The 26592-nt window shown below is 40.6% G+C and overlaps 1 protein-coding gene across 13 annotated transcripts in view; it reads right to left on the bottom strand.

Moving 5' to 3' along the window:
- The window catches only part of ZNF385B (zinc finger protein 385B), a 300973-nt gene that overhangs the window by 20661 nt on the left and 253720 nt on the right, over nucleotides 1-26592 (bottom strand). For all 13 annotated transcript variants that reach the window (XM_043525343.1, XM_043525342.1, XM_037912970.2 and 10 more), the window contains one exon: nucleotides 13543-13705. In XM_043525343.1, coding sequence (XP_043381278.1) covers nucleotides 13543-13705 — 163 coding nt within the window. The remainder of the gene's footprint in view (nucleotides 1-13542; nucleotides 13706-26592) is intronic.

Genomic DNA, 26592 nt, shown 5'->3' on the forward strand with positions numbered 1-26592 from the left:
TCTTCTTCCAGGATTATTTTAGAAGACCAGTATTAGAAGCGCTAGTCCTATTCTAACGGAAAGGCCCAAACCCTTCATTTCAAATGGCCAATTACAGCCCTGGTAGGAGTAGACACAAGTCCCATTGACTTGAATTTCTTAAATTTTAAAACTTGTCTTGCTTATATCGGGGATTAAATTGATTCTGCCCAAACAGGAGCAAATGATATCCTCATTCATCACAGAGAATTTTTAAGAAGAAACAACCTGCATGAATTTTCTTCCTTTTGGGATCTTCCACAAGATCTTAGCCCATAAATTTCACCTTTCGTGTTATGTCTAGATCACCATTCTTCCCAGACATTTATCCTTTTACTTATCCACTATCCTCTTTTCTACCCTCTTTCTTCTTATACACCTCTTTTCCCCATTTCTATTTTCCGTACTGCTTTCTTATTTAAATATTCAAGCACTGTCATAAACATACACCCTCCCCCACACAGCAATAATAAACAGACACTAGTGTGGTATACAGACACCATGACTATTGTATTAATTAACATTATTTCTCATGACTATAATATACTTTACCATTTCAATAAATTGTAAGTACATTTTTTGGATTGTTTTCAATCAGTTTTTGTTATTCTTACTCAGTATATTTGCCTACAATAAAGTTGAGAAAATGGAATTTCTGGCAAACCTGCAGAGAGAGGATATTTAACAAACACACCCACACCACTATGGATAAGAAAAGCTGTGTGGGCAGGCAACCCAACAAAGCTGTTGACAGATTCTATATATAAATAGTTTCTTTGAAAACGCCTACCAAATTCATAAAATGAAAAGGAGTACTTGTGGCACCTTAGAGACTAACAAATTTATTTGACCATAAGCTTTCGTGAAGGCTTTTCAAAGTCTCTCCCTATGGGAGCAAAGTCTGTGCTGTACATGCCATTGATAATATCTTTTACTGTACACCATGAACACTGACATTGCTATTATGACCATGCACACCCATGCATAGCATTGATGCAACTATAAATCCACTGTATTCCATAAAATAGCACTTTAGAGCCAACTGCAAGTCTGTTCTGCAGTAGCTGGGGAAAGAACCACGCACACACTTCCCATTTTGGTTAGGGCTGAAGAAAGCATCTCCTTCAGTGAGACTAATCATGTGCTTAAAGTTAAACAAGTGCTTAAGGGCTGTTCCAGATTGTGGCCCAGCACTGTACCCAGACAGTTTCTCTTACAGTAAGGGAAATATTATTTCCTGATTTTAAGACAAAAATACTTTATTTTTCAAATAGCAGACATGAGACCAGAGGCAGGAGTGTGAGGCATGAAAATTTCAGGCTTTTCATCTTCCCACTGTTAAGAAGGCTATGTGTGTTGTTCTACCCGGAAATCATCTCAGTCTCCCCATCTGGTGCCCCTATCTTTCTTTGTCTTTTTCCTCTCAAATTACATTCCCCCTCTTTCACGTTGTGGATGCTGCCAACGTTGTCAGCAAAGGCCAATGGTCAAGGAAGCAGGACATCAGTGGGACTATTCATACATCCAGTTAAACACAAAGTTAAGTGCTTTGCTGGATAAGGTCCTAGGAGCCTTAACATTCAACCTGTGCTACAGGGAATTTCCTGCTCCATGGGTTGAATCTCACAGAGTAATGACAGGTTTCAGAGTAGCAGCTGTGTTAGTCTGTATTCGCAAAAAGAAAAGGAGTACTTGTGGCACCTTAGAGACTAACCGATTTATTTGAGCATAAGCTCACAGAGTAATGAGTTCCTATTTTACAGAATCACACAACCCCACTTCCTGCAGGACAGGTGGAGTTTAAGACTTCAGGCCTGCAGAGATTTATTCTGCATGCAGCAGAACAGTACCTGAGCACAGCAGCAGGTCTCAAGAAAAGTCACTGTCATTTGCCCAGAGGATCTACATGGCTTCAGCTATCACTCTTCTATTGGATTCACCACTTTCATGATACTACTTTGAATGGTCACTTAGAATATGTGCAAAAAGAAAAGGAGTACTTGTGGCACCTTAGAGACTAACAAATTTATTTGGCCACTGAATGCATCCGATGAAGTGAGCTGTAGCTCACAAAAGCTTATGCTCAAATAAATTTGTTAGTCTCCAAGGTGCCACAAGTACTCCTTTTCTTTTTGCGAATACAGACTAACATGGCTGCTACTCTGAAACCTGTTAGAATATGTGCTAACTACTTATGCTTAACAATCTGTTCCATTTTGCATTTAGCTGAGACACTTGGAGTACCTTTCCCAGACCCAAAGAAGAGCTCTGGGTGGCTTGAAAGCTTGTTCCCCTCACCAACAGAAGTTGGTCCAATAAAAGATATTACCTCACCCATTTTGTTTCTCACATTTGTTTTGCTGGTGCTGAGATTACTGAACTTTTCACACAATGTTCCATCATCAACATTATTTTTTATTATTTGTATTACTGTGAGGCCTAGGATTCCCAGTCAAAGACCAGGACTCCATTGCGCTAGGTGCTGTACACACACAGAACTAAAAGACGTATACTGATACTATACCACAATATAAGCAGCTTAGAATTTAAGGTTTGGATGATGTTTAATTAATAGGAGAGAAAATTCTTAAAGAATAAATACCTGGGCAACTGCCTGCCCTTCAAGGCCCTGGTAACTAATGCTAGCCATACAAGAAATAACCGAGAATTTACCAGAGCATTTCTAATTATGTCCAACCGCAGAAGCCTTATTTTCCCCAAATTCACTAGGTTGTCTGGAGAATAATCACTGGCAAAAAAAGCCCCCTAAATATTGATAATTATGCAGCTACTGTCTTTAAAATGAGTGGGAAATTATGAATGGAGGTAAACATGCAGGTGAAATGAAAGGATTTTGTTTGGATAATCGATTTTAAAAGCACCAAGAAGCATCTGGGAAGTGTTACATGTTTACCTTTGGCAGAAAGATTATTTTTAAAGCAGCAATAGAAGTGACACTATTAGGGAGTGACTTGATGATGGACTTGTGGAATGTGAATTGAGGCCTGTCGCAGAACATCACACATCATTCCTAGTTGATGAAGAAATAGGATCAGTAACTGAAAAACTGGAAAGATCCCGTCACATCATGATTTCTTGAGGAAACGTGCCTCAGCATGTTGAGTTCTACTACTTAGAAAAGGTGGTAAAGAAAGAATATTCGGCATTGTTGTCACAATTACCTATATTGCAGAGTCTGCACTAAAGCAAACACTGAAGGCAAGAGCCCTTCTACACCTGGTAGAGCATGGGGCGGGGGAGGAGGGAATGGGTTCTCTGATCCTTGGGTTGCCAGTCCTGTCTGAAGGAGCAAGGCAGAGCAACCTGAAGGCTGCTGTAAAGTAGTACTGACTGCAACAACCTTTAAAGGGCCAGTCAGATGGTCAGGAATAACCAAATTGTAATAGCTCACCAGAGACAGGTCCCCCTTCCTGCTATCCACGGCCTGATGGCTCTATACTGCCCAAAATTTCCCTTAGTCCACCAGAACCACCAGGTAGCCACTGAAACTAGCTTTAAGGTTGCTTTCAGACACTGACACAGAACAAATCAATATTAGCAGGGGCCAGAATGTGGTTTTCTTGAACAAAGAGGAGTGTTTCATAGTCAAAATGTTCAAAGACATCAAATCCCAAAAGGTACATACTCTAATAGGAGACAGTATATACACATCAGGAGATCCTTATGAACTGAATTAGGACTAAATTTGAAATGCCTAAATATATCATCCCTCAAACACAGCTCCCACTGACACTGTCGGGACTGGATCATACACTTCATGGATCAGTTGGAGCAAAAGACCCTACCTTTATATTCTGAAGTCCATTTCCAACCCTTCTATGTAGTTTAAAGCATTTGCATTTATTGTCTGACTTCAGAATGCAAAAAAGATGATATTCCAATTTCATGTCCCTGCATTTTGAACTATATTTGTTTTCATTTAGAAGTGTGATGAAAGAATCCTTTTTTATTTGATAAGTAAACAGGTTCATTATTATTATTGTATGCATTCGTAAGGCTCTCATCACTGTAGTATCTAGGCTATGCTGGCTTGAGAGCACTTGGAGAAAGGACTGTTTCTCCTATACAGTATTCTATTGCATTCTCAAAGCTATATTTAAAAAAAAAAAATCATTGTATTGCATGCTGGTTGCTATCCCCTGCCCTGTCTCAGGGGGATTCATTCCACTGGCGCTGATATATTACATCTATATAGCAACTTTCATCACTTTACAAAGTACAGTATGGGCCCCAATTCTGCAAAGAATTACTCTTGCACCTATAGTTATCCTCGTGGAGTCCGACTGTTACCAGAGGGAGAGGTAAGTGAAAGGAATGCTCAACACAGGCTACAGAGTAGAAGTGGAATTTCTCTAGAGCTGCTACTGTATTAGACGACTTGGCTTGCCTGGGTGGTTGGTGCATGTGCACAGTGGGGCAGGATGAGGTTCAAGAAATCCTCCCATCAATGTGGAAAACAGGGCCCCTGATTCCTTCCCATTTTTTCAAACATCAAGTCTGGGCAACAGGCACCATCAGGGAAAGACGTGGGCTGCAGTGGCTTCTCCTCTCTTTCTCCTTTGTGCATGCTGTTGGAGCTGTGAACATGATGGGAATTATGGGTACTACACAGTGCATCGCCCGTGCACACACAGCTGCTCTGGTGCAGCATGCACAAGGAGTGGATGCCCTGCAGCAGCCATCACTGGAGCAATATTAGGCTTAGCCCATGGTTCAGTAGCTGTCTAAGACTCTGATGTATCAAGGTCTTTAAGCCTCTGCTTAACGTTAAACACATGAGTAGTCGCACATTTAAGTTCCTTGCTGAGTTAGAGCCCACAGAAGTGGCAGCCTCAAAGAGAGTTGAGCGTTAGCATTTTGGGGCAGGCCTGCAAAACAACTCTCTCCACAAATTTATCTGTTTCATGTCCACCAGCCACTCAGCACAGATCCAGGCTGATGATTTTTAGATAGGGTTAGTGAGGTGATTCTGTGGGTTACACCTCACACGTACCCGTCTGCTTTTTCATAAAAAGTGTACGTGGCGTGGCAGAACAGGGCAATGTTTAGGTCTCCCCTCCCCCGCCTCCTTCCACAGAAGTGGAATCCAGTTGCTGGGTCTTTCAACCCTCACTATTTGTTGACATTGATTTATATTGGTTATTTCAGGAAAAAAGCTAGAAACTTACCTTAAAAACAAAAATGACTCAGATTCATCTTCACAGGGCCACAGGTTTGAACAAGGGACCCGTGTGTGCCCCCTCCATCTTATCAGTGTCATTAAAAACTACCAGCCATGTTGGCCCTTTCTCCATACATAATATCTCAAACTATGATATCACAAACTCCTGCTAATGTTCCTTAAAAGGATCAATTCTTCCACAAATTAATACTAGCGGGGAAGAGGGAATTAACCAGAAGTTATACAGTGAACGACTAATTTCATAACCCTGATGATCTAGAATGTTTCTCAAATGCGGCCACCGGGGGTTTTTGTGTGGCCACAACAGCTTTCTGGGCAGCGATTGGGGCTAAGAGAGAGAAAAGCATTGGCCCCTCCCACTTCCTCCTTTTGGCTCCTGGATGCACTGCCCTGCACCGCATCTGGAGAGAGGTGAGTTCTTGACCAACCCTGGGGAGAGGGGGTTTGGGTGGCAGGCTCCAGCGGCAGGACTTCAGGAGCCTAGCTGTGCGGCCCCCCAGCTCCTGCCACAAGGACCTAGCCTTCAGCTGCAGGTCTTCAGCCTCCGGCTCCTGGTTCCAGCTGCGTGGTAGCAGGTGCTGGGCTCCCAACTCCAGTCCTGGACTCCAGCCGCGCAGTGGCAGGCACTGGCCCCAGGTGCCGATGACCCCAGCCCCAGCTACACAGCAGTGGGCTCCAACCCCTGGGTCTGGCCCCGGGGCAGCTGGTGCTGACACCCAGCCCCAGCTGTGGCGCTTCAGTCAGTGTCTGGCCCCCAGTTCCGGACGTGTGGCTCTAGCCCCTGGCCCTTATCCCCTGCTCCAGCTGCTCAGCAGCAGGTGCCAACCCACAGCTCCGGCAGCACAGCCCCAGCTCCTGGCACTGATGCCCTGCCCAGCTGCACAGCAGCAGGTGCCAACCCACACCTCTGTTCCTGGGCTCCAGCCACATGGTGGAGGGAGCTGGCCCCGGATGCCAACCCCTGGCTCTGGCTGCACAGCAGCAAGTGCTGACTCCTGGCTCCAGCACCCAGCTCCAATCCCTGGCTTCAGCCACGCAGTTCCTGTCCCCAGTTCCATGCTCTGGCCACAGGCACTGAGCCCCAGCCCTATGGCAGCAGACACCAGGCCCTGGCTCTGGCCACGCAACAGTGAGACTCATCACCCATCCCTGCTGCCTCCCACAGCCCCGCATCTATCCCCGCACATTGCCCGGGGCCCCCGCTGCATCCCTTGGTCCTGCATCCACCCCACCATTACCTCTGGCCCCTGCTGCCTCCCCCTTTCGTCCCCGCCCCCATCCAGGGCTTAAGGGGTCCTGGGGCTTGCTGAGAAAAGTGATATTAAACATGCAAATATCACTTTTCACAGCAGACTTACTAGTTATCTGTGAAAAGCGATACTTGTATGTTTGTTAATATCACCTTTCCTAGCCTCCCAGGTAGCTACTAAGTGTGCTGTGATATTAACAACTATACAAATATCACTCCCGAAGGGGGAGGCAGCGTTATTTTTACTACTGAGTCTGCCAAAAAACCCTTCAAATATAAATTACACCGAAAGCTTGTGCTCTAATAAATTTGTTAGTCTCGAAGGTGCCACAAGTACTCCTGTTCTTTTTACTGATTTGGATGTGTATATTTAATTCTTTTTCCTAAAATTAATTAAATATTTTAGAAAAAGTGTCAGTGCAGCCAGCAGTGAGCATCGGTGGCCGCACTCTGAGGCCACCAGTGAGAGTTGTTGTGAGAACCCCTGATTAAAACAACAAAATTAACAGTAACACTTCAACAGCTAAACATACAAAGGTCAAGAAAAATGGAAGCAGGGTAATAAGGACAAGATACAGGACAGAGAAAAGGACACACAAATATTACAGAGATATTCCTAAACAGAGGAGAGTTGGAGGCTCAAAAGTAAGCTCCACACCAAAGTATGATTCAGCTAGAACGCCAAACCTGTGGAATATAATCTGCCAGTAACCACTGTTCTTGTATTCTGGCTACACAAAGCCAAAGAAGCTTCACTGAGGCATAATATTGTCTTTTAATATGGTGGTTAATGAACAGTGAATACAGTAGCTTATTTCTGAGTCACACTATCCTATTAACACCACAAGAGGAGATTGTTGCTTCTCACAGCAATGGATTCAAAAAGTAGCATCATTCTCTAGGTCCAAATTCAGCCCCTTACATCTGCCAGAAATCATATTTACCTGCAGTAACCAAGTTCTCCTGAAGACCATTCAAAATGTTTGAACAATAAGGACTTGGGTGAATTTGGCTTTGGCCTTAGAGAGAGACACATACACTGAAATTTCTCCTATGGTTGTGCTCACACCATCACAAGCATAACCTACTGGTTAGTGAGTGCTTCAGGTCCTTCCCAATGCCTGATGCATGGCGCTTGAGAGTCTTCCTAGCTAGAGTGTTTGGCTCTTTAGCTCAAGCTAGCTCTTTCAGCTCTGGATGTCCCCGGTTCAATCCCCATTGTGTAGGCCAAGATGGTGACCATCACATAAGCACTAATGTAAACAGGTCATTGGCAACCTACTACCAAAGTTTCTTACCCTGTTCAGAGCACATGTAGATGACAGCGGTAAAAGCCAGTGGTCAGCCTACATAAACATTCCCCATCCATGCTATGTTACCACAAGCAGAACTGCACTGATACAGCAATGGTAGAAAAATTACAAAAAAAGTTTGGGTCCAAAAAAGGACAGAGAACCAAAGATGAGCAAAGAGAACTTAAAGCTTCGCAAAACGAGAAACAGAGTTAAAGAAAAACAAAAATACAGATGCAAGCTAAGGGGGATCTTTAAGACCAACTAAAATAAATTTACCCATAATACAGATATTAAAAAGAACCCATCCCTCAGAGGCAGAAAGATATGCTGAAATATTAAGAGTAAAGAAAAAAATCTATCATTCTCCAAATTCTCAAAGGCAATGTAAATGATTCTTTCTGTTGCAGCAAACATACAATAAGGTAAAACCCACTCTTACATATATATTTTTTCAAATGCAGTTTTACAAAATCACATCTAATATATCGCATTATCTGGTTTTTTAGACAGTAATCTAATAAAACTTCCCTTGCATTTTCCCACTCCATCTCTGACTCATTTCAGAGTAGCAGCCGTGTTAGTCTGTATTCGCAAAAAGAAAAAGAGTACTTGTGGCACCTTAGAGACTAACCAATTTATTTGAGCATAGGCTTTCGTGAGCTACAGCTCACTTCATCGGATGCATAAAGTAGAAAATACAGTGAGGAGATTTATATACACACAGACCATGCAAAAACCATACCAAACACATTGTAAGGAGAGTGATCACTTAAGATGAGCTATTACCAGCAGGAGAGTGCGGGGGGGGGGGGGAGAGAAAACCTTTTGAAGTGATAATCAAGGTGGGCCATTTCCAGGAAATGGCCCACCTTGATCATCACTTCAAAAGGTTTTCTCTCCCTCCACCCCACTCTCCTGCTGGTAATAGCTCATCTTAAGTGATCACTCTCCTTACAATGTGTATGGTAAACATCCATTTTTGCATGGTCTGTGTGTATATAAATCTCCTCACTGTATTTTCCACTGAGTGCATCCGATGAAGTGAGCTGTAGCTCACGAAAGCCTATGCTCAAATAAATTGGTTAGTCTCTAAGGTGCCACAAGTACTCCTTTTCTTTTTACTGTAACGAGAGTGATCACTTAAGGTGAGCTATTACCAGCAGGAGAGCAGGGAAAAAAACCTTTTGTAGTAATAATCAAGGTGGGCCATTTCCAGCAGTTGACAAGAACGTCTGAGGAACAGTGGGGGGTAGAGGGGGGGAATAAACATGGGGAAATAGTTTACTTTGTGTAATGACCCATCCACTCCCAGTCTCTATTCAAGCCTAAGTTAATTGTATCCAGTTTGCAAATTAATTCCAATTCAGCAGTCTCTCATTGGAGTCTGTTTTTGAAGTTTTTTTTGTTGAAGAATTGCAACTTTTAGGTCTGTAATCGAGTGACCAAAGAGATTGAAGTGCTCTCCAACTGGTTTTTGAATGTTATAATTCTTGACGTCTGATTTGTGTCCATTTATTCTTTTACGTAGAGACTGTCCAGTCTGACCAATGTACATGGCAGAGGGGCATTGCTGGCACATGATGGCATATATCACATTGGTAGATGTGCAGGTGAATGAGCCTCTGATAGTGTGGCTGATGTGATTAGGCCCTATGATGGTGTCCCCTGAATAGATATGTGGACACAGTTGGCAAAAGGCTTTGTTGCAAGGATAGGTTCCTGGTTTAGTGGTTCTGTTGTGTAGTGTGTGGTTGCTGGTGAGTATTTGCTTCAGGTTGGGGGGCTGTCTGTAAGCAAGGACTGGCCTGTCTCCCAAGATCTGTGAGAGTGATGGGTCGTCCTTCAGGATAGGTTGTAGATCCTTGATGATGTGTTGGAGAGGTTTTAGTTGGGGGCTGAAGGTGATGGCTAGTGGCGTTCTGTTATTTTCTTTGTTGGGCCTGTCCTGTAGGAGGTGACTTCTGGGTACTCTTCTGGCTCTATCTGTTTCTTCACTTCCGCAGGTGGGTATTGTAGTTGTAAGAATGCTTGATAGAGATCTTGTAGTGTTTGTCTCTGTCTGAGAGGTTGGAGCAAATGCGATTGTATCGTAGAGGTTGGCTGTAGATAATGGATCGTGTGGTGTGGTCTGGATGAAAGCTGGAGGCACGTAGGTAGGAATAGCGGTTAGTAGGTTTCCGGTATAGGGCGGTGTTTATGTGACCATCACTTATTAGCACCATAGTGTCCAGGAAGTGGATCTCCTGTGTGGACTGGTCCAGGCTGAGGTTGATGGTGGGATGGAAATTGTTGAAATCATGGTGGAATTCCTCAAGGGCTTCTTTTCCATGGGTCCAGATGATGAAGATGTCATCAATGTAGCGCAAGTAGAGTAGGGGCATTAGGGGACGAGAGCTGAGGAAGCGTTGTTCGAAGTCAGCCATAAAAATGTTGGCATACTGTGGTGCCATGCCGGTACCCATAGCAGTGCCGCTGATTTGAAGGTATACATTGTCTCCAAATGTGAAACAGTTATGGGTGAGGACAAAGTCACAAAGTTCAGCCACCAGGTTTGCCGTGACATTATCGGGGATACTGTTCCTGACGGCTTGTAATCCATCTTTGTGTGGAATGTTGGTGTAGAGGGCTTCTACATCCATAGTGGCCAAGATTGTGTTTTCAGGAAGTTCACCGATGGACTGTAGTTTCCTCAGGAAGTCAGTGGTGTCTCGAAGATAGCTGGGAGTGCTGGTAGCGTAGGGCCTCAGGAGGGAGTCTACATAGCCAGACAATACTGCTGTCAGGGTGCCAATGCCTGAGACGATGGGGCGTCCAGGATTTCCACGTTTATGGATCTTGGGTAGCAGACAGAATACCCCAGGTCGGGGTACCAGGGGTGTGTCTGTGCAGATTTGTTCTTGTGCTTTTTCAGGGAGTTTTTTGAGCAAATGGTGTAGTTTCTTTTGGTAATTCTCAGTGGGATCAGAGGGTAATGGCTTGTAGAAAGTGGTGTTGGAGAGTTGCCTAGCAGCCTCTTGTTCATATTCCAACCTATTCATGATGACGACAGCACCTCCTTTGTCAGCCTTTTTGATTATGATGTCAGAGTTGTTTCAATGCCCCTCTGCCATGTACATTGGTCAAACTGGACAGTCTCTACGTAAAAGAACAAATGGACACAAATCAGACGTCAAGAATTATAACATTCAGAAACAAGTTGGAGAACACTTCAATCTCTTTGGTCACTCAATTACAGACCTAAAAGTTGCAATTCTTCAACAAAAAAACTTCAAAAACAGACTCCAATGAGAGACTGCTGAATTGGAATTAATTTGCAAACTGGATACAATTAATTTAGGCTTAAATAGAGACTGGGAGTGGATGGGTCATTACACCAAGTAAACTATTTCCCCATGTTTATTCCCCACCTCCACCGTTCCTCAGACATTCTTGTCAACTGCTGGAAATGGCCCACCTTGATTATCACAACAAAAGGTTTTTCCCCCAGCTCTCCTGCTGGTAATAGCTCACCTTAAGTGATCACTCTCATTACAGTGTGTATAGTAACACCCATTGTTTCATGTTCTCTATGTATATAAATCTCCCCACTGTATTTTCCACTGAATGCATCCGATGAAGTGAGCTGTAGCTCATGAAAGCTTATGCTCAAATAAATTGGTTAGTCTCTAAGGTGCCACAAGTACTCCATCTTTGACTCAGTAGCTCTGGAATTAGATGGTGATATGGTAATTGAAAATACACTTGTAAAATCCACTGCTTCAAACAGATTCCCAGCTCCCCACTAGGATCTTACTTGCCAAATTCAGCAAAGCAAGGTCAGGGAGTTATGACTCTGTCTCCTCCATAGGGACCTGCACCTTTTGGGCTCATTTGTTCTTAGCTGGTAAGGCAGCAGTTCACTGATCTGCCATTGTGATTTATTTTGAGTGCTAGAAACACCTGCACTAGTGTGAAGTTGAAAGATACCCGGGATATTTTTTTTAGTTCACGTTAACAAATAAATAATGATATGGTAGCAACTTTGTGGGCTGAGTCCCTTGTAGTGGAATTAGGTTGTTTTAACCCCTTTCTAAAACTAGGCATGGATTAGAGAACAAGTGGGGTAAAGGCAAATGGCATGAGCCAAGTATGCCTGAGACAGGCTTGTGGTCTGGCTCAAGCACTACACAAAACATCTCTCTACTGGTGGGCCCCATCTGCCAGCAGAAGGACTGGTCTTGTGGTATAGTGAAGAAGATTCCAACTCCCATTATTTGGATCCTTGTTTTGGCCTACAGGGGGATCTACTCTTTGATTTAATTGTCATTGCTGGGATTAAAATTTGCTGGGTAACCCCAGATTTGCTTCAAGTTTAATAAAGTTGCAACCACAGGCTTCTACAGTGAAACATGTGTGACAGTAGAACCCGGACAAGTGGCAGTAGAAATGGAGTGACAGGCTATTTTCACTTGAAATTTTCAAGCTAAACAGTAGATTCAGTTTTAGGGGTTTGTTTGTTTTTTAGTTTACATTCAAGGAGATAACATGAGATATTTTCCATTGCAAGATCCACAAAGTTAGAGTTCTTTAAAAATATCTTAGCATTTTCACATACCTTTCATAATTAAATTCTCTCTTTCATTGTCTAATTTTAGAACATGTCCTGAACATGCCTCTCGATTCTCTCACTCACTCTTATTTCAGTTATATTGACCATTACTGTGTGTCCGCCATCTCTTTTATTGTTTTATAAAATCTTGGTTTTATTTATTGGAAGGTGCTACCTGGGTTTATATTGTTTCACACAAAACTAAAATGTAGGTGGATTAGGTAAACCAAACGGAACCTCAACCTTTTTAGGCTAAAGGGCCAATCCATGAGAGTTTTGCCTGCGTAAAAAGTCCAGGATTGAGCCCTAAATGGCCATTAGCATGGGAATAAGTCACTTCCACATTAAAACATTTTCTAATGTCATTCTCCTTTTGGCATTTGTGTCAAAGCTCAGCTCCTGGGAAAAGGGTGATAAACAGTGGTCATGAAGGAAGCAGCAAACCTCTCAGAGTCTATTGCATTTCATAGCCTGGGAAACCAAAAGTGGCTGCTTTCTACTGGATAAGGATACAGTAGTATTTCACACTGTGCCAGAAAGTTCAGGAAACATTTCTGCTTTATTCAGCAACATATCACAGAGGGAACAGAGCAAAACTGAAACAATAACTCACCCACACTAGGGTCAACAATATTTCTGAGATTACCAGAAGGAACAGCAGAACAAATAACGTGGAAGCTTACATGAGGTTGTGGAAGCCATTAAAAAAAAAAATCTATGCTACAAGGCTCCCATGTATTTGTTGAAGGAGATTTTCATAGCCATAACTATCCTCATTTGGTTTGAGCAGGCCTCCCCTTTTCAGAAAGGGAGTTTCCTGGAGACAACTTTTGCCCTCAAGATACACACAATGACTTCAATGGAAGCTGAATGGAGCAATTCTAATCAATTCACAATCACAAGTTTAGATGGCATTAGTACAACATGTTCCATATTTTCTAAATATAAATTCCACAGGAGAATCTTATAAATGTTATTTGAAATTAAGCCTTAGTACTGTGATATAGGGAATGTTTCATGTGTGTTAAAGAAGTTTTGGTACTGAATATCAAATACAGTCATTCCTGTATAGTAAAGCATATTAGCAGTTTACAAAAACAAGTCACAGACCACTAACACTCAGTCAGACTCCCACACAAACACAAAAAAGGAAAGCAAAAGAATGTAGAGAACAAAAATTGTCATTGACCTGATTTGTCAGAGATGTTGGCTGTGACTGGCGTGGTGGAGCAGCTTGTGTTAGCCTTTGCGCTGTCCTTGGAAGAACCAACTTTTGGTTTATTTTTCGTTGCCTCTAGTGCTTTGACCTTCTTGGCATGTTTACTTCCTTTGTAGTGGGCCTCGGCCTGGCTCTACAAAGGAGAACAAATCAGGCTCATTTTTTGTACTTCCATATAACACAATGGATGATAATATAGAAAAAATGATACTTTCAATAATAGGCACCATATTATTCCACCTGACAAACTTTAGTAGCACCTTGTTAATTACTTTCCAAAGGTTAATGTATTTTATATATTCAGAGGGGAAGACTTGCATTTTGACGGAGATTTTAATGAAGAGTATGTACTTTCAGCACCTTGGAACATGGGGTTTCAAGTGTATATTAGAATTGACAGTTGCTTATCTAATTCCTTATTGTCATACCCATGAAAGATTTAAACCTCTATGTAAATGTAAACACATCCAATTTCGAAAACTTCTATTTAATTTTCATGTGCTGTTCCCTAATCTTTATTGCTTATAGTTAGAAAGATGTACTCTATGCTGTAACAGGATTAAATAATCTGTTTTTCTCCTCCTTGACCTAGTACAACAGTTATAAAGTATTTGCATCATTACACTAATAGCAATTGAAATGGGCATTAATAAGATTATGACTTCACTATTAGATCAAGGGGGAAGGGATGAAAAAAAAAGAAACATATAAGCTATAAACTTTAATAGCCCCAAATGAAACATACGAAATGCATAAAATGGTTACCAAGTTATGTTATATTTTATCAGTAGCCTTGTAGAGCTCTTTCCAAAGCCTTAAAATGTTGGAATATGAAGGACAGGACACCCTGGAAAAGGTTGTACTTCTTATTAGCTTCTTTTCTAAAATGTTATAAAATTTATACTACACAGTTCTGTACAAAATTAGTAGTGTAAAATAACATTTGGTGTACGTTAGACTTTTGTCACAAAGTTATTCATAGAAACTAAGGGCAAAGTTTTCAAAGTTTCATGCCTAAAGTTAGGCACCTACATAAGTGTACTGATTTTCAGAGGTTCTGAGCACTCATTGCTCCCATCGATTGTATATACCAACCACCTATAAAAATCAGGTCACTTATTTAGACCCCCAAGTTTGAAAATTTTAAGCTATGGTTTTTTAAACACAAAGCTGACTTCCAAAACACTAACAGCCTTTATAGAATAGAAAATTGCTGAAATATCATATATTTCTACACAATCCATAAGTTGTTTTAACATACATTTAAACAGTATTTTTAGCAATAGCTTTGCATTACTAATGAGAGTATCTATTTGTAAATATCATCCTTTTAAAGATTTGAAACTTCTGTTAAATAGGTGCCACTATTGAAGGACACATATTAACTATTTAAGTTAATATTGTGATTTAATTCAAACTAAAACATTGGGAGCAATCATGTTTTCCATACTGACACAGAGATGACCACATCTCAGTGCCCCACATGTAAATATCAGCACAAGAAACATTTACTGTTTTCATGCAAATGTACATTGTTAACACATCTCTCTATCATTGGATTAGGACTATTGCATTTTGCTCACTATGTTAAATGAAGGAAACCATGAAACAAACGACACATGCTTTATGAATATTGACTTTGGGATCCAAACACTTTAGGTGTTATAAAGCAGCGTTGCTATAAAGAGGGCAATTGTACGAGGGCTCAATGTAACTAGGCACCACAGTACAGTCACCATTGGCACAGCATGTAATCACAGAGCCTGACCATGAAGGTGGAATGTAAGCAAACAGTAGGAACAAGTGAAACAGACAAGAGAACGCACACAAATCTGTGTTCACCAAAGTCTTCATGAAAATTATTGACACCATTAAAATCACTAAAGCATGCAGCTAAAATAGTCACTTAGGTGAGATGAAGTACTTATACTGGTGTATATTGCAGCTTCATAGGTGAGCACATGTACTGTAAAATAAAAGTAAATGCTTTCTGCTCTAAAGGAACAGAATAGACTGCATGTTCTACCAGACTGTATACTTCTGAAAAAGTTTTGCTAAGCAAGTGTTCAGCAATAAGAAATACGAGGCTAACTGTAGCCTGCAAACCTTTCCAAAAAACTAACAACCTAATATTAAAATAGTGGGTACAATATTTACAGTACAGAGTCTAACAATTAGTTGTGATGCAACTACTCTAGACTTCAAAACATCTGCAGTATTAACATATAATAAAACACAATGCAAAGATTATAGAGCAACAGCTAACTGTACAGCATAATCACTACTTTACATACAGTATTTAAAGGGACACTTAACTTGAATTTTTTGAAACTAATTTCAAAAATTCAGCTTTCTGATGAAGCACCCTTTAAATAGTATACCCTGATTTAAAAAAAAAATCTTAATTTTCAAAGGGTTTTTCTACTCCCCTATTTAGGTTTAGAAAGGGTCTTTAGGGCTAGCTGGGGGGAAACCACCACCAAATTTTCAGATTCAAATATGATTTTCAAGTTGATGGTGTCCCCTTAAATATTTTAACTACAATTATGCTCAATGCATACATGTTCTGGTGACAAGAGCATGTGCTGCCTGAGGCCAAAATCTACACCATAAGAAACATAGGGGCACCAAAGAGAGAGGTTTACTACATCAGTACATTGCTAATAAGCCTTTCTGCTGATATTTGCAATGAAAGTACCTGCAACATCATACTACTGTTTTTGATTCACTTCATTCAATCGTCATCTATTGTACAAGAGACCTGTTGAAAACAAACAAGTCCAGATAGAATTAAAACTAATGTAAGCTTTTTATAAATATTTGCAAAGCCTTCACTGAATTCTGCTGGGTAGCTCAGCCATAGTATTTCACTTCTCATTTCCACTAGATGGTAATTATATCCATGTATTATCACACAAGATCACAAATTCATAGTTTAGAAGGCCAGATGGAATCATTGTGATCATCTACTCTGATCTCTTATGTAACTCAGGCCATTCGACTTCCAAAAAATATTTCTGCTTGAATTAGAACATATCTTTTAGAAAAGCATCGGATCTGGATTTAAAAGTTACTAGTGATGGAGAATCCCACACGATGCTGGATAAATTGTACCACAGATTAATTTACACCTTATTTTCAGTCAGAATTTGTCTAGCTTCAGTTAGCGGCTATTGGCTTTTATTATACTTTTGTCCACCAGATTGCAGAGTCCTCTAGTATCAAATTTCTATTCCCCATGTAGGTACTTAAAGACTGATCAAGACACCCCTTAACTTTCACTTTGTTAAGCTAAATAAGATGAGCTCCTGGAATCTCTCCCTCATTTTCATGACTTATCTCTGAACTCTCTCCAGTTATTCAACATCCTTCTTGAAGCATGGACACCACAAATGGACACAGCATTCCAGTAATGGTCACACTAGTGCTAAATAAAAATATATTCATATTCCTACTAAAGATTCCCCTATTTATGTATCCAGGGCCATATTAATCCTTTTGACCACAGCATCACACAGACCTCATGTACAGCTGATTATCCACCATCACTCCAAGTTTTCTTCAGAATCACTGCTTCCCAAGATAGAGTTCCCTGTCCGGTAAGTATGGCCGGCACTTTTTGTTCCTGGATGCATGGCTTTATATTTAGCTGTACTGAAATGCATTTGGTTGGCTTGTGCCCAGTTTACCAAGAGATCCAGATTGATTTGTATCAGTGACTTGTCCTCTTCACTATTTACCACTCCTCTAATCTTTGTGTCATCTGTAAACTTCAGCAGTAATGATTTTAAGTGTTCTTCCAGGTCATTGATAAAAAAAATAAATGTTAGCTAGTGTAAGGTCAAGGACCAATAACACTTCTAAATCTTGAAGTCTTCATATCGATAAAGATTATAAAACAATAGACAATATAAGACAATATTTTGTCCCTTGCAAATGTATTACTAATATTTGGCATTGTTTATCTTACAGAGAAAATGTACAAAATATAGACTCAATCACACAACATTTATGCCAGAAAAACTCCCAACAAGGTGTATACAGAATACAAGAACTAGCCTTATGTGAAACAAATTAACTTTCATAGGATTATATTAGGCTGCATCAGAATTGTAAGGGAAAATCATAATGAATATTCGTATATTTCAGCATTTTCACAATTGTGCCATCCTGGAATAAAAAACATTTAAAATAATGATAATCAAAAGTAGGCAACATAGTACAATTTTTAAAGGTAAAGGTCATTTGTAAAGGTCATTTTAAGTATATACTTTTAGCTATAATACAACTTCTCAGCTAACAAGCAATCTTGTTTTTCATTTCCATAGCATATATTTCAATGCTGAAATTACTCTACAGAGTCAAAAACTTGGCAAAAGGAGACAACTGCTTGTAGCATACAAAAGCTGCCACAGATAATTATATTTAGTAAAAGCACTAGAAATGATCCAATTGTTTAACATATAGAATTTAATAGCTTTGCAAATTATTTGCCAACTGCAATTTGAGGCTGGCTTTTCTATGAAGCCTTAAGGAACCTAACTCCATTATACTCCTTTGAAAATCCCAGCCTGAGTGCTAATTTGGGGGTGAATTTATGGAATCTAGGTGAATCAAAACCTGTATTTTGGACTAATATTCATTTTGAACCACTATTTTCTACAGGGAGTAATTATTAGGAAGGACTTATAATACAAGATACCATTTATAATATCTTGGTGTTATATTTCATTTTAGTTTGAAACTCATTGTAAAGTCACTGGAGATGCATAACACATAAAACATTGCAAATTTTAGTTACAGTTTTAGATGGCCTTATATTCTCAAAACTGTATATCCTTACACCTTATTAGCATATACCAGCAGCAGTACCAGATGATAAAGAAAAATCCATACAGTGTTTATAATTACTTTGTTACTAATAGTAAATACAGACTAAGACGGCTGCTACTCTGAAACCTAATAGTAAATTGTTAACTGTTAGCATTTTACCCAAGGATTATCCTACATAGTGAGGGAATTAAAAACAGGTGTTAATTTTTTAACACAATTTTATTTATTTTATTGTCACTAAGACAGATTCACTGTCACTAGGGACAGCAATTCCAAAGGAAATGCACAGGTGCAGTGGGAGGCAGAATTTGATCCACTATCCTTTAAATACGTCTTTAAAATATTTCTGATCCTATGCCTGCATGTTTCATTTACTTCTACATTTCTTTGGTAGGTGGGCTGTAATATTGATACAAAGCATTGTTATATTACAAGAAGCAACACTCTGTGGACTTTCCCTGAGCCCTGCAAGCAGGAGGAAATGATGCCTGTTTTGCAACTTCAGGTCCAACAAGGGGTCATTGATTTGTCTCTGTTTATTACCCCGTTGCCTCCAACTTTGAGAGGATCTTTCGTACAAAAGTCACTTTAAGAGCAAACTTCTTTGTATTGTATGCTTTCATAATCTCAATTCTAATTAACAAACACTAAAATGTAATACAGGCATGCTAGCAGTGATTACATATATAATTCTAACATTCTGAGTGTCTTTTAAATTAGCCCACTAGACTTCCAAGTATTAATTTTTCATTGAGTTATGAGATATTACATTTATTTCCATTTTTGCAGAAAATATAAAAGAAATTTGCATACAAGGTTAAAAAAGCCAAATGTGAAATTAGCCTATGTTTTATTATTAACATAAAGATAATTTGCTACTTAGAGATTAAAACCCAATAGAAAATAAAACAATACTGAAAGTAAATATGTTAGCGCTACAATATTTCAAGGGTAAACTGAAGAGACTTTTTTGGCAATAGTTAATTTGGGCCAAATTAATTTAATTCATGCAAATTCTATTCCAGAAATATCAATATTACACACACAAAAGCAAGGTTAATCAAACACTCACTACTAGGGATTTCCCTACAACCCCCCTGAATTCCTCCAACACCCCCCACAATGGTCAACTAGTTACATGCAGTGTTGCCAGTTTAGTCATTGGTTGGAAATTTGAATTGAAACTGAAACATGAATACACATTTTAAAAGCATATACAGTGTATGATAAAATACTTGTATCTGAAAAAGTATAATAGGCTTGAAAAATATGAACAGAGACTAGTTTTTTCACACAGCTGTTGTTTTTTCTGACAACCTTGGCACAGTTGTTTCGGCAATGTTGGCCAACCTTATCATTTCAAATCATGATTTATAAGCAAAGTTCTGAATGAGCTCTCCCCTGACAGCTAGTGATGAGCCGGGGTGGGGGGAAGGCTTCAGGACCAGACTGTATTTACATGAACTCACCTACTCTGCCTAGGTATCCAGCAGACAGAGCTGTGTTGCCCAAGTGATCAATTTTGGCTGGTGTTGGGAGTTTCTGTACTAAACATTTTTATTACATTATAATTAATTTTTACATAAGAACGGCCATATTGGGTCAGACCAATGGTCCATCTAGCCCAGTACTCTGTCTTCCAACAGTGGCCAATGCCAGGTGGTTCAAATGGAATTAACAGAACAGGGCAATTATTGAATGATCCATCTCATTGTCCACTCCCAGCTTCTGGCAAGCAGAGGCTCTCAGAGCATGGTGTTGCATCCCTGCCCATCCTGGCTAATAGCCATTGATGGACATATCCTCCATGAACTTATCTACTTCTTTTTTGAGCCCTGTTCTAGTTTTGGCCTTCACAATATCCCCTGGCAAAAAGTTCCACAGGTTGACTGTATTGCGTGAAGAAATACTTCCGTTTGTTTGTTTTAAACCTGCTGCCTATTAATTTCATTGAGTGATCCCTAGTTCTTGTGTTATGTGAAGGAACTTATTCACTTTCTCCACACCAGTCAAGATTTTATAGACCTCTATCATATCTCCCCTTAGTAGTCTATTTTCCAAGCTTGAAAGTACCAGTCTTTTAAATCTCTCCTCATATGGAAGCTGTTCCATACCCCTAATCATTTTAGTTGCCCTTTTCTGTACCTTTTTCAACTTTTTTGAGATGGGGTGACCAGAACTGAATGCAGTATTCAAGATGTGAGCATACCAAGGATTTATATAGTAAAAGTGAGGGAGCTTGGTTTGCCAGACCGATCAGCAAAGCCAATGCTAACAATCTATGTGGAAAGGCTGCAAAACACTAATCCTGTGGACTGCATCAACTTGCAGAAAGTCTTATAAGCAAGTCATTGTCAAAGCCAATTTTAGAAGTACTTAATGAGGCTGTTAAAAATGCTGGACGAAGTTCAAATTAGTCCAACTTGGGAAAACCCGATGGCTTTCTCATAAGCGATCCTTGGCTGTTGTCTCAAAATTACTGAAACCATTATTATTGGCTTTGGAAAGTATCTACCAGATGGGACGGATCTAAGTAGTGAGACTGGTGGACTACTTTTGCTACTAAGTTCAGAGAAGACAATCACCATTCTACTATTGAAACCACTTGGGTCATTAAACAATGCCACCCAGGCATCTGTTACAACAGTAGTAGATCTCTGTCCAGCAATGGAAGCTACACTTGGATCAATCAGAGAGATATCCATTGAAAACGAACTGGAAGAAGCAAATACTTCAGTTCAGAAGTTGACTAATTAGGGCACTTATATTAACTCCTTAAATGAAGAGGACGAGAAGTGTTTGTTAAGCCAGCTGAAAAAGTAAAGTACACAGATGTGCTTCTTACATCTCTACAACTACTTTTGGATTCTATCAACCTCTACGTAGCTTTTACAGATGCCTGTCTTATAAAACACCAACAGTTGAGTGGAGTGAGGCACTACCTGCAAAGGGGCTGCCATGTGATCAGGACAGAACATAGAATTTGAACACAAGGTGGATCATCATATGATGAACGAATGAAGATTTGACTTCAACTTCTTCTTTATCAACACTTGTGGTTTGACCCAATTTTTGTGCTGTTTCCTGTGATGAAAGTAGTAGGAATTCATCTTTTTCTACCTCCAGTCCCCACAGCTACCGTTGAGCATTCTTTTTCCTCATTGAATAGAATTTTGTGTTCTGAAGGAAGTCGCCTTCTACCTGATCATGAGCATATCATCAAGGAATGGAAGTACTGGACACATGAGAAGCCACCAAAAATGAATGCACTGCATTCGAGAAGTTCATTAACAGAATTGTGCAAAATTACAACAAGAAACCAAGAAGGATATAGACATAGTGCTTCATAGTAGGCTTGTGTGGCCAACTTTAATTGGTATGATGATTTAAAAACATGAGTTAAATCTAAAAAATGGTCGTGAAACATTTTTCAGTTTTTACTATGGTGTCATACAGCCCACCTTCGCGCTACTGGTCTCACCCCTGCCCCATATTTTTGAACACCTCCCCCCCCATTTCAATTTTGGGGGAAAACACTGCACACTTAAGGTGGCAAAGTCAAGCAGTCAACAGTTAGGAAATGCCAAAATGAAGGTTGGCTGTACAACCTTAATTTGGTCCCTAGGTGCATATGGAATACGATACAGTCTTTAATTATGTGATCACATACTGTTTTTTCAATAGAACCCCTGCTCACTCAGTGCAGAGGATGGACCTGCTCTGTGGATTAATTTTAGGATTGTGAAGTGAAAGAGGCTGTTTTCTGTGGGCCCCTGCCTCATGTGCTGCAGAAGTTGGAAGGTGTGTAGGTGAATGAGGCAGGGGACTGCAGGAAGAGGAAGGACTGTCTCATGGTTAAGGTAGTTGAATGCTGCCCTGGAAAACTGGATCCTATCCCTGACTGACAGAGTTCTATGGAATGATGGACATATCACTTAAACCAGACTTTTCCAATGTTCCATTCCAGGTTCTGGAGGGGAGTATACTCTAGTGGGCACAAACACTTCTGCACATTTCCTCCAAACTTGACCCCCTTTTGCAGGCAGCCTGTCCAGGTCCCAGTCTATCCCCAACTCCCCTTCTCCATGCCCTGTCCCAAACTCCTTATCGAATTCCCCCCTCCAACCCCAACTTCTTGTCTCCCAGTCTTCTTGTCCAGCCAGTCCCAGTTCCCCACTCCCACCTCCTTGTCTGAGCCCCGCACCTCGCCACTGGTTCCCAGACCTAGTTTCCCTCCCCAGGCTGCTCACTGAATCTGTTTCCTGCTCCAGTTCCTTTCCCCAGTCTCTTTAGCCCAGCCAGTTCCAGTTCTTCCCCTGTATCCCAGCTCTTTGTCTGTCTGGTTTCCCCTTCCCCTCCATTCCCATTTCTCCACTCACTGGTTCCCAGTCCCAAACTCCTTGTCTGATCTCCAACCACTGGTTCCCAGTCCCACTCTCACCCCCGCCTCTAAACTCCTTGTTTGATCTCAGGGTTACCCTCCCACACAACTTGAGCCCAGTCCCCACCATTTCCCTCAACTCCCAGTTTTCTCGTCCAACCTTCTTCCCTGACCCCAAGTTCCCAGGTCATATCTGCTTGCTCAACCAGTTCTGGCCTCCCATCACCCCCTGTGGCTCCCCATTCCCAGCCTCCCCAGCTCTGTCATCCCCAGTATTTTGCCCAGTCACTCAGTATCTCTCCCCCATCCCATCACAGTCCCATCAGACTCCTTGTTACCCCATGCATTCAAATCAGAGAGCTTCTTCCTCCAAACTGTCTTGGTACCCACTTGCGGGATGGGAATCTTTCAAAGCACAGGAGAGGCAGGCTCCCTGCTTCCAGTGCCTGGTCCCTCTGTTGGCCTTAGCAGCTGGGAAAAGCAATTACATGGAAAACCTAGCTTTGCCCCTTGTAGTCTTGGGCTGGCGCACATTCGTTCACTCATTGGTGATGGCCATGTGCAAACTGATCAGCACTAGGAGCTGAGAGAGGCTTGTGCATGCTCACGGAGAATGGAAATTCAGAGCTGTTACCTGCTAAAAGTGAAGCTTGCCTGACCCATGATTTTTCAAATGCTTATAACTTTGCCAAATTTGGGGAGATTTTTGTGGGGTCAGCAAAAGGCACAATCTTAAGATCAAGGTCACACCTCTAGCAAATTTTAAGTCCCAGCACCATGCATCAAGGTGCAAGACCTGTTTAAAGAAAAGATCACCGGCATTTTTAACATTGGCAAAACAGTATATTTTCCTCTATTGTTGTTCTCAGAAACAGCTGAAATTTAAAAACAATTATACTCACCCCACCCCTCCTAGACTGGCATGGAAATTTCCGCTTGAAATGGTTGAAGTTAGGCAAAGTTTAAGCAACTGAAAACAGGGTCTTATAATGCGACATATCAGGCAACCTTAATCAGAGGCAGTGCTACCTGCAAATTGTTCATAAAAGTCATATGGACAAATCCTGGGCCCAAGTGAATCTTTGGAAGGCCATTAACATGGGGAAACTTGTAAGTTGGGGAGGTCTATGGGAGTTGCAATGGAGGACTGGCTCTTCCTGTCCTTGCTACTTGGTAGTTGCTACTTCATGTTCCTCATGACTGCTGCATCCCCACCTCTCGGGAAAGGAGCATATGGATAGTGCAGTGGTTTACAACCAGGGGTTTGGGCACCCTGAGGGGCTGTGAGCAGGTTTCAGGGGGTCTGCCAAGCAGGGCCAACATTAGACTTGCTGGGGCCCAGGGCAGAAAGCTGAAGCTCCACCGCCTGGGGTGGAAGGCCAGGGCTCCAAGCCCTGCCACCAGGGGCTGAAGCAGAAGTCTGAGCAACTTAGCTTCACAGGGCCCCTGTGGTGTGTAGCTGCAGACAATTGTTCTGCTTGCTAGCCCCTTTCAAAGCACAGGAGAGGCTGGCCCTGGCTTTTATACGCAGAAAAACAGTTGTGGTGGCACAGATGGGCTGTGGACTTTTTATTTGAGAATCCCTGGGATAGTGGAACCAGTTAATCTCACTCCGTCACTTTTCTCGTTTACCCTTCTTGCCACATACTAGGGCACAGTTTGGCATGCAAGGAGTGTGGACTCCTTTGTGAGCTGCCTGTAATGTGTCCCACCACCCCACAGAATAAAATGGAACACAGGACTTTGATTGCATTGACGAGCTTTCTGTAACAATGACTTTGGCTCCAAGACTTGGCTCTACATATTTAATGAGCAATTTATATTCATATTTTAGCATGAAAGTTTCACCTGAAAACAGGTATAACTTGAAAACTACAAATACAGTAGGCACTGAATTGTGTACTGTAAAGTGAGATCAATATTTGTCACAGTTATTGTTAATAAAACATCTTGTCCGGCACTTTAATTTTGAGACCTGATACTGCTTTTCTTACTCAAGCAAAATTTCCATTTACTCCAGTGGGAATTGTGTGAGTAAGGACTGCAGGATTGGGCTATATACTGGTAGGGAGAGCTTGGGTAAGTAAACGATAAACTCAAAATATACAGCAATGTTGAAAAGATGCTTAATAGATATGTTACTTCCCCCTCCGAATAAAACCAAGAAAACAATGTGCTAAAAGTCATTATCCAGTGCTATATATCAAGCTATAAATATACCTCATACTTTAAAATCCCTTCTCAGAAAGGTAAAGGACAGAGAAGGTTCTACTCCCTCATCTGTAAGTAGAGTATTTTATATATTTAATTCCTATGTTTCAGATTCTGCTCGAGCGTATGCAGGCAGCTCTCATTGAAGTCAATGGGAGCTATGCGTATGATTGAGGGCAGATTTTGGTCCCATGAATGCAACAGTGAACATCTTAGGAGGAGAAATTTTATGATTTTAGGAAGATAAAAATATAGTTTCAAATGCAATTGTAAAATGTGGTTAAAAGTGGCAAGTTTACATTGGTCACTGTAAGCACTTTTTAATTTTCATTTAAAAAGCAGAATGTCATAGCTAGTATAGGTTTCAGAGTAGCAGCCGTGTTAGTCTGTATTTGCAAAAAGAAAAGGAGTACTTGTGGCACCTTAGAGACTAACAAATTTATTTGAGCATAAGCTTTCATGCATCCGATGAAGTGAGCTGTAGCTCACGAAAGCTTATGCTCAAATAAATTTGTTAGTCTCTAAGGTGCCACAAGTACTCCTTTTCTTATAGCTAGTACAGTAGGATAAGAGATAATATTTCAAAAGCTTAAATCAGATTTTAGTAGTTAGCTAATGGATAGGGCCTTTCGTATTCCTAGAAGGAGGAAATACAGTCTGATTGGATAATGCTACTTAAAAGCAGTGTGCCGGGGAGCTGAAACGGTACCAATTTGAATGAGAAAATTACTTTTTCCGGTAATCTAGAATCAGCCCCTTTAAAATGTAGGAGGGGGCTTATAAGTGTATGAATATCATATCTTCAGTGTCAAACTGCCTGTTCAGCAGGCTGACTGACTTAAAGAAAATGCTCAACTTGCCGCTCATCTTTTTTTATTCTGAAGAATCTGAATGCGTGTTGTTCTTGTTTGTTAAAATTCCAGAGAGTGGAAATAAATCGTTCAAAGAGTAATGACTGAATACTCAATCTTTTCCTTTGAAATCAAAGGCAGCTGTGGCTGCTCAGCACCTATAAAAATCACGGTAAATAGTTAGGTGCCCAAATAAGTTACATGCCTAACTTTATGCATCCAAGTTTGAAAATTTTGGCCAACTGTCTTCAGAAGGCCAGCTCTATATTCTATATTTCTATAAAAATGCACTTGATGGAAAAAGGTACTATAAATAGAGCTGATCAGAAACGTTTCCACTGAAACTTTTCTGGACACATATTTTCATCAAGGTTTCAATATGTGCCAATTTCAATGAAATCTTGTGAAAAAACGAAACAGTGTTTGGATAATAGCATTTTAACAAATTTTGAATGAAACATTTTGATTTCTTGTTTCAAAATGACTTTTCAAAGTGAAATTCTTTAAAAATGTATTTATATAAAAGTTTTTAAAAGTTTTAAAATTGGAACCAAGTATTTTCATTTTCTCAAAATGAAAAGTTTTGACTGACCTGAAATGATTTTTTAAAATTATGTTTTGTGGGATTTTGTTTTGTTTTCAATCTGTTTCTGAATGGAAAAAAAAAATCAAAACAGCAGAATTTCCTGTGAAATAGGAAATTGAGTTCCTGACTTGTTCTATTGCCAACATCTAATTCACATT

Source organism: Chelonia mydas, chromosome 11, assembly GCF_015237465.2.
Source record: "Chelonia mydas isolate rCheMyd1 chromosome 11, rCheMyd1.pri.v2, whole genome shotgun sequence".
NCBI classification, from domain to species: Eukaryota; Metazoa; Chordata; order Testudines; family Cheloniidae; genus Chelonia; species Chelonia mydas.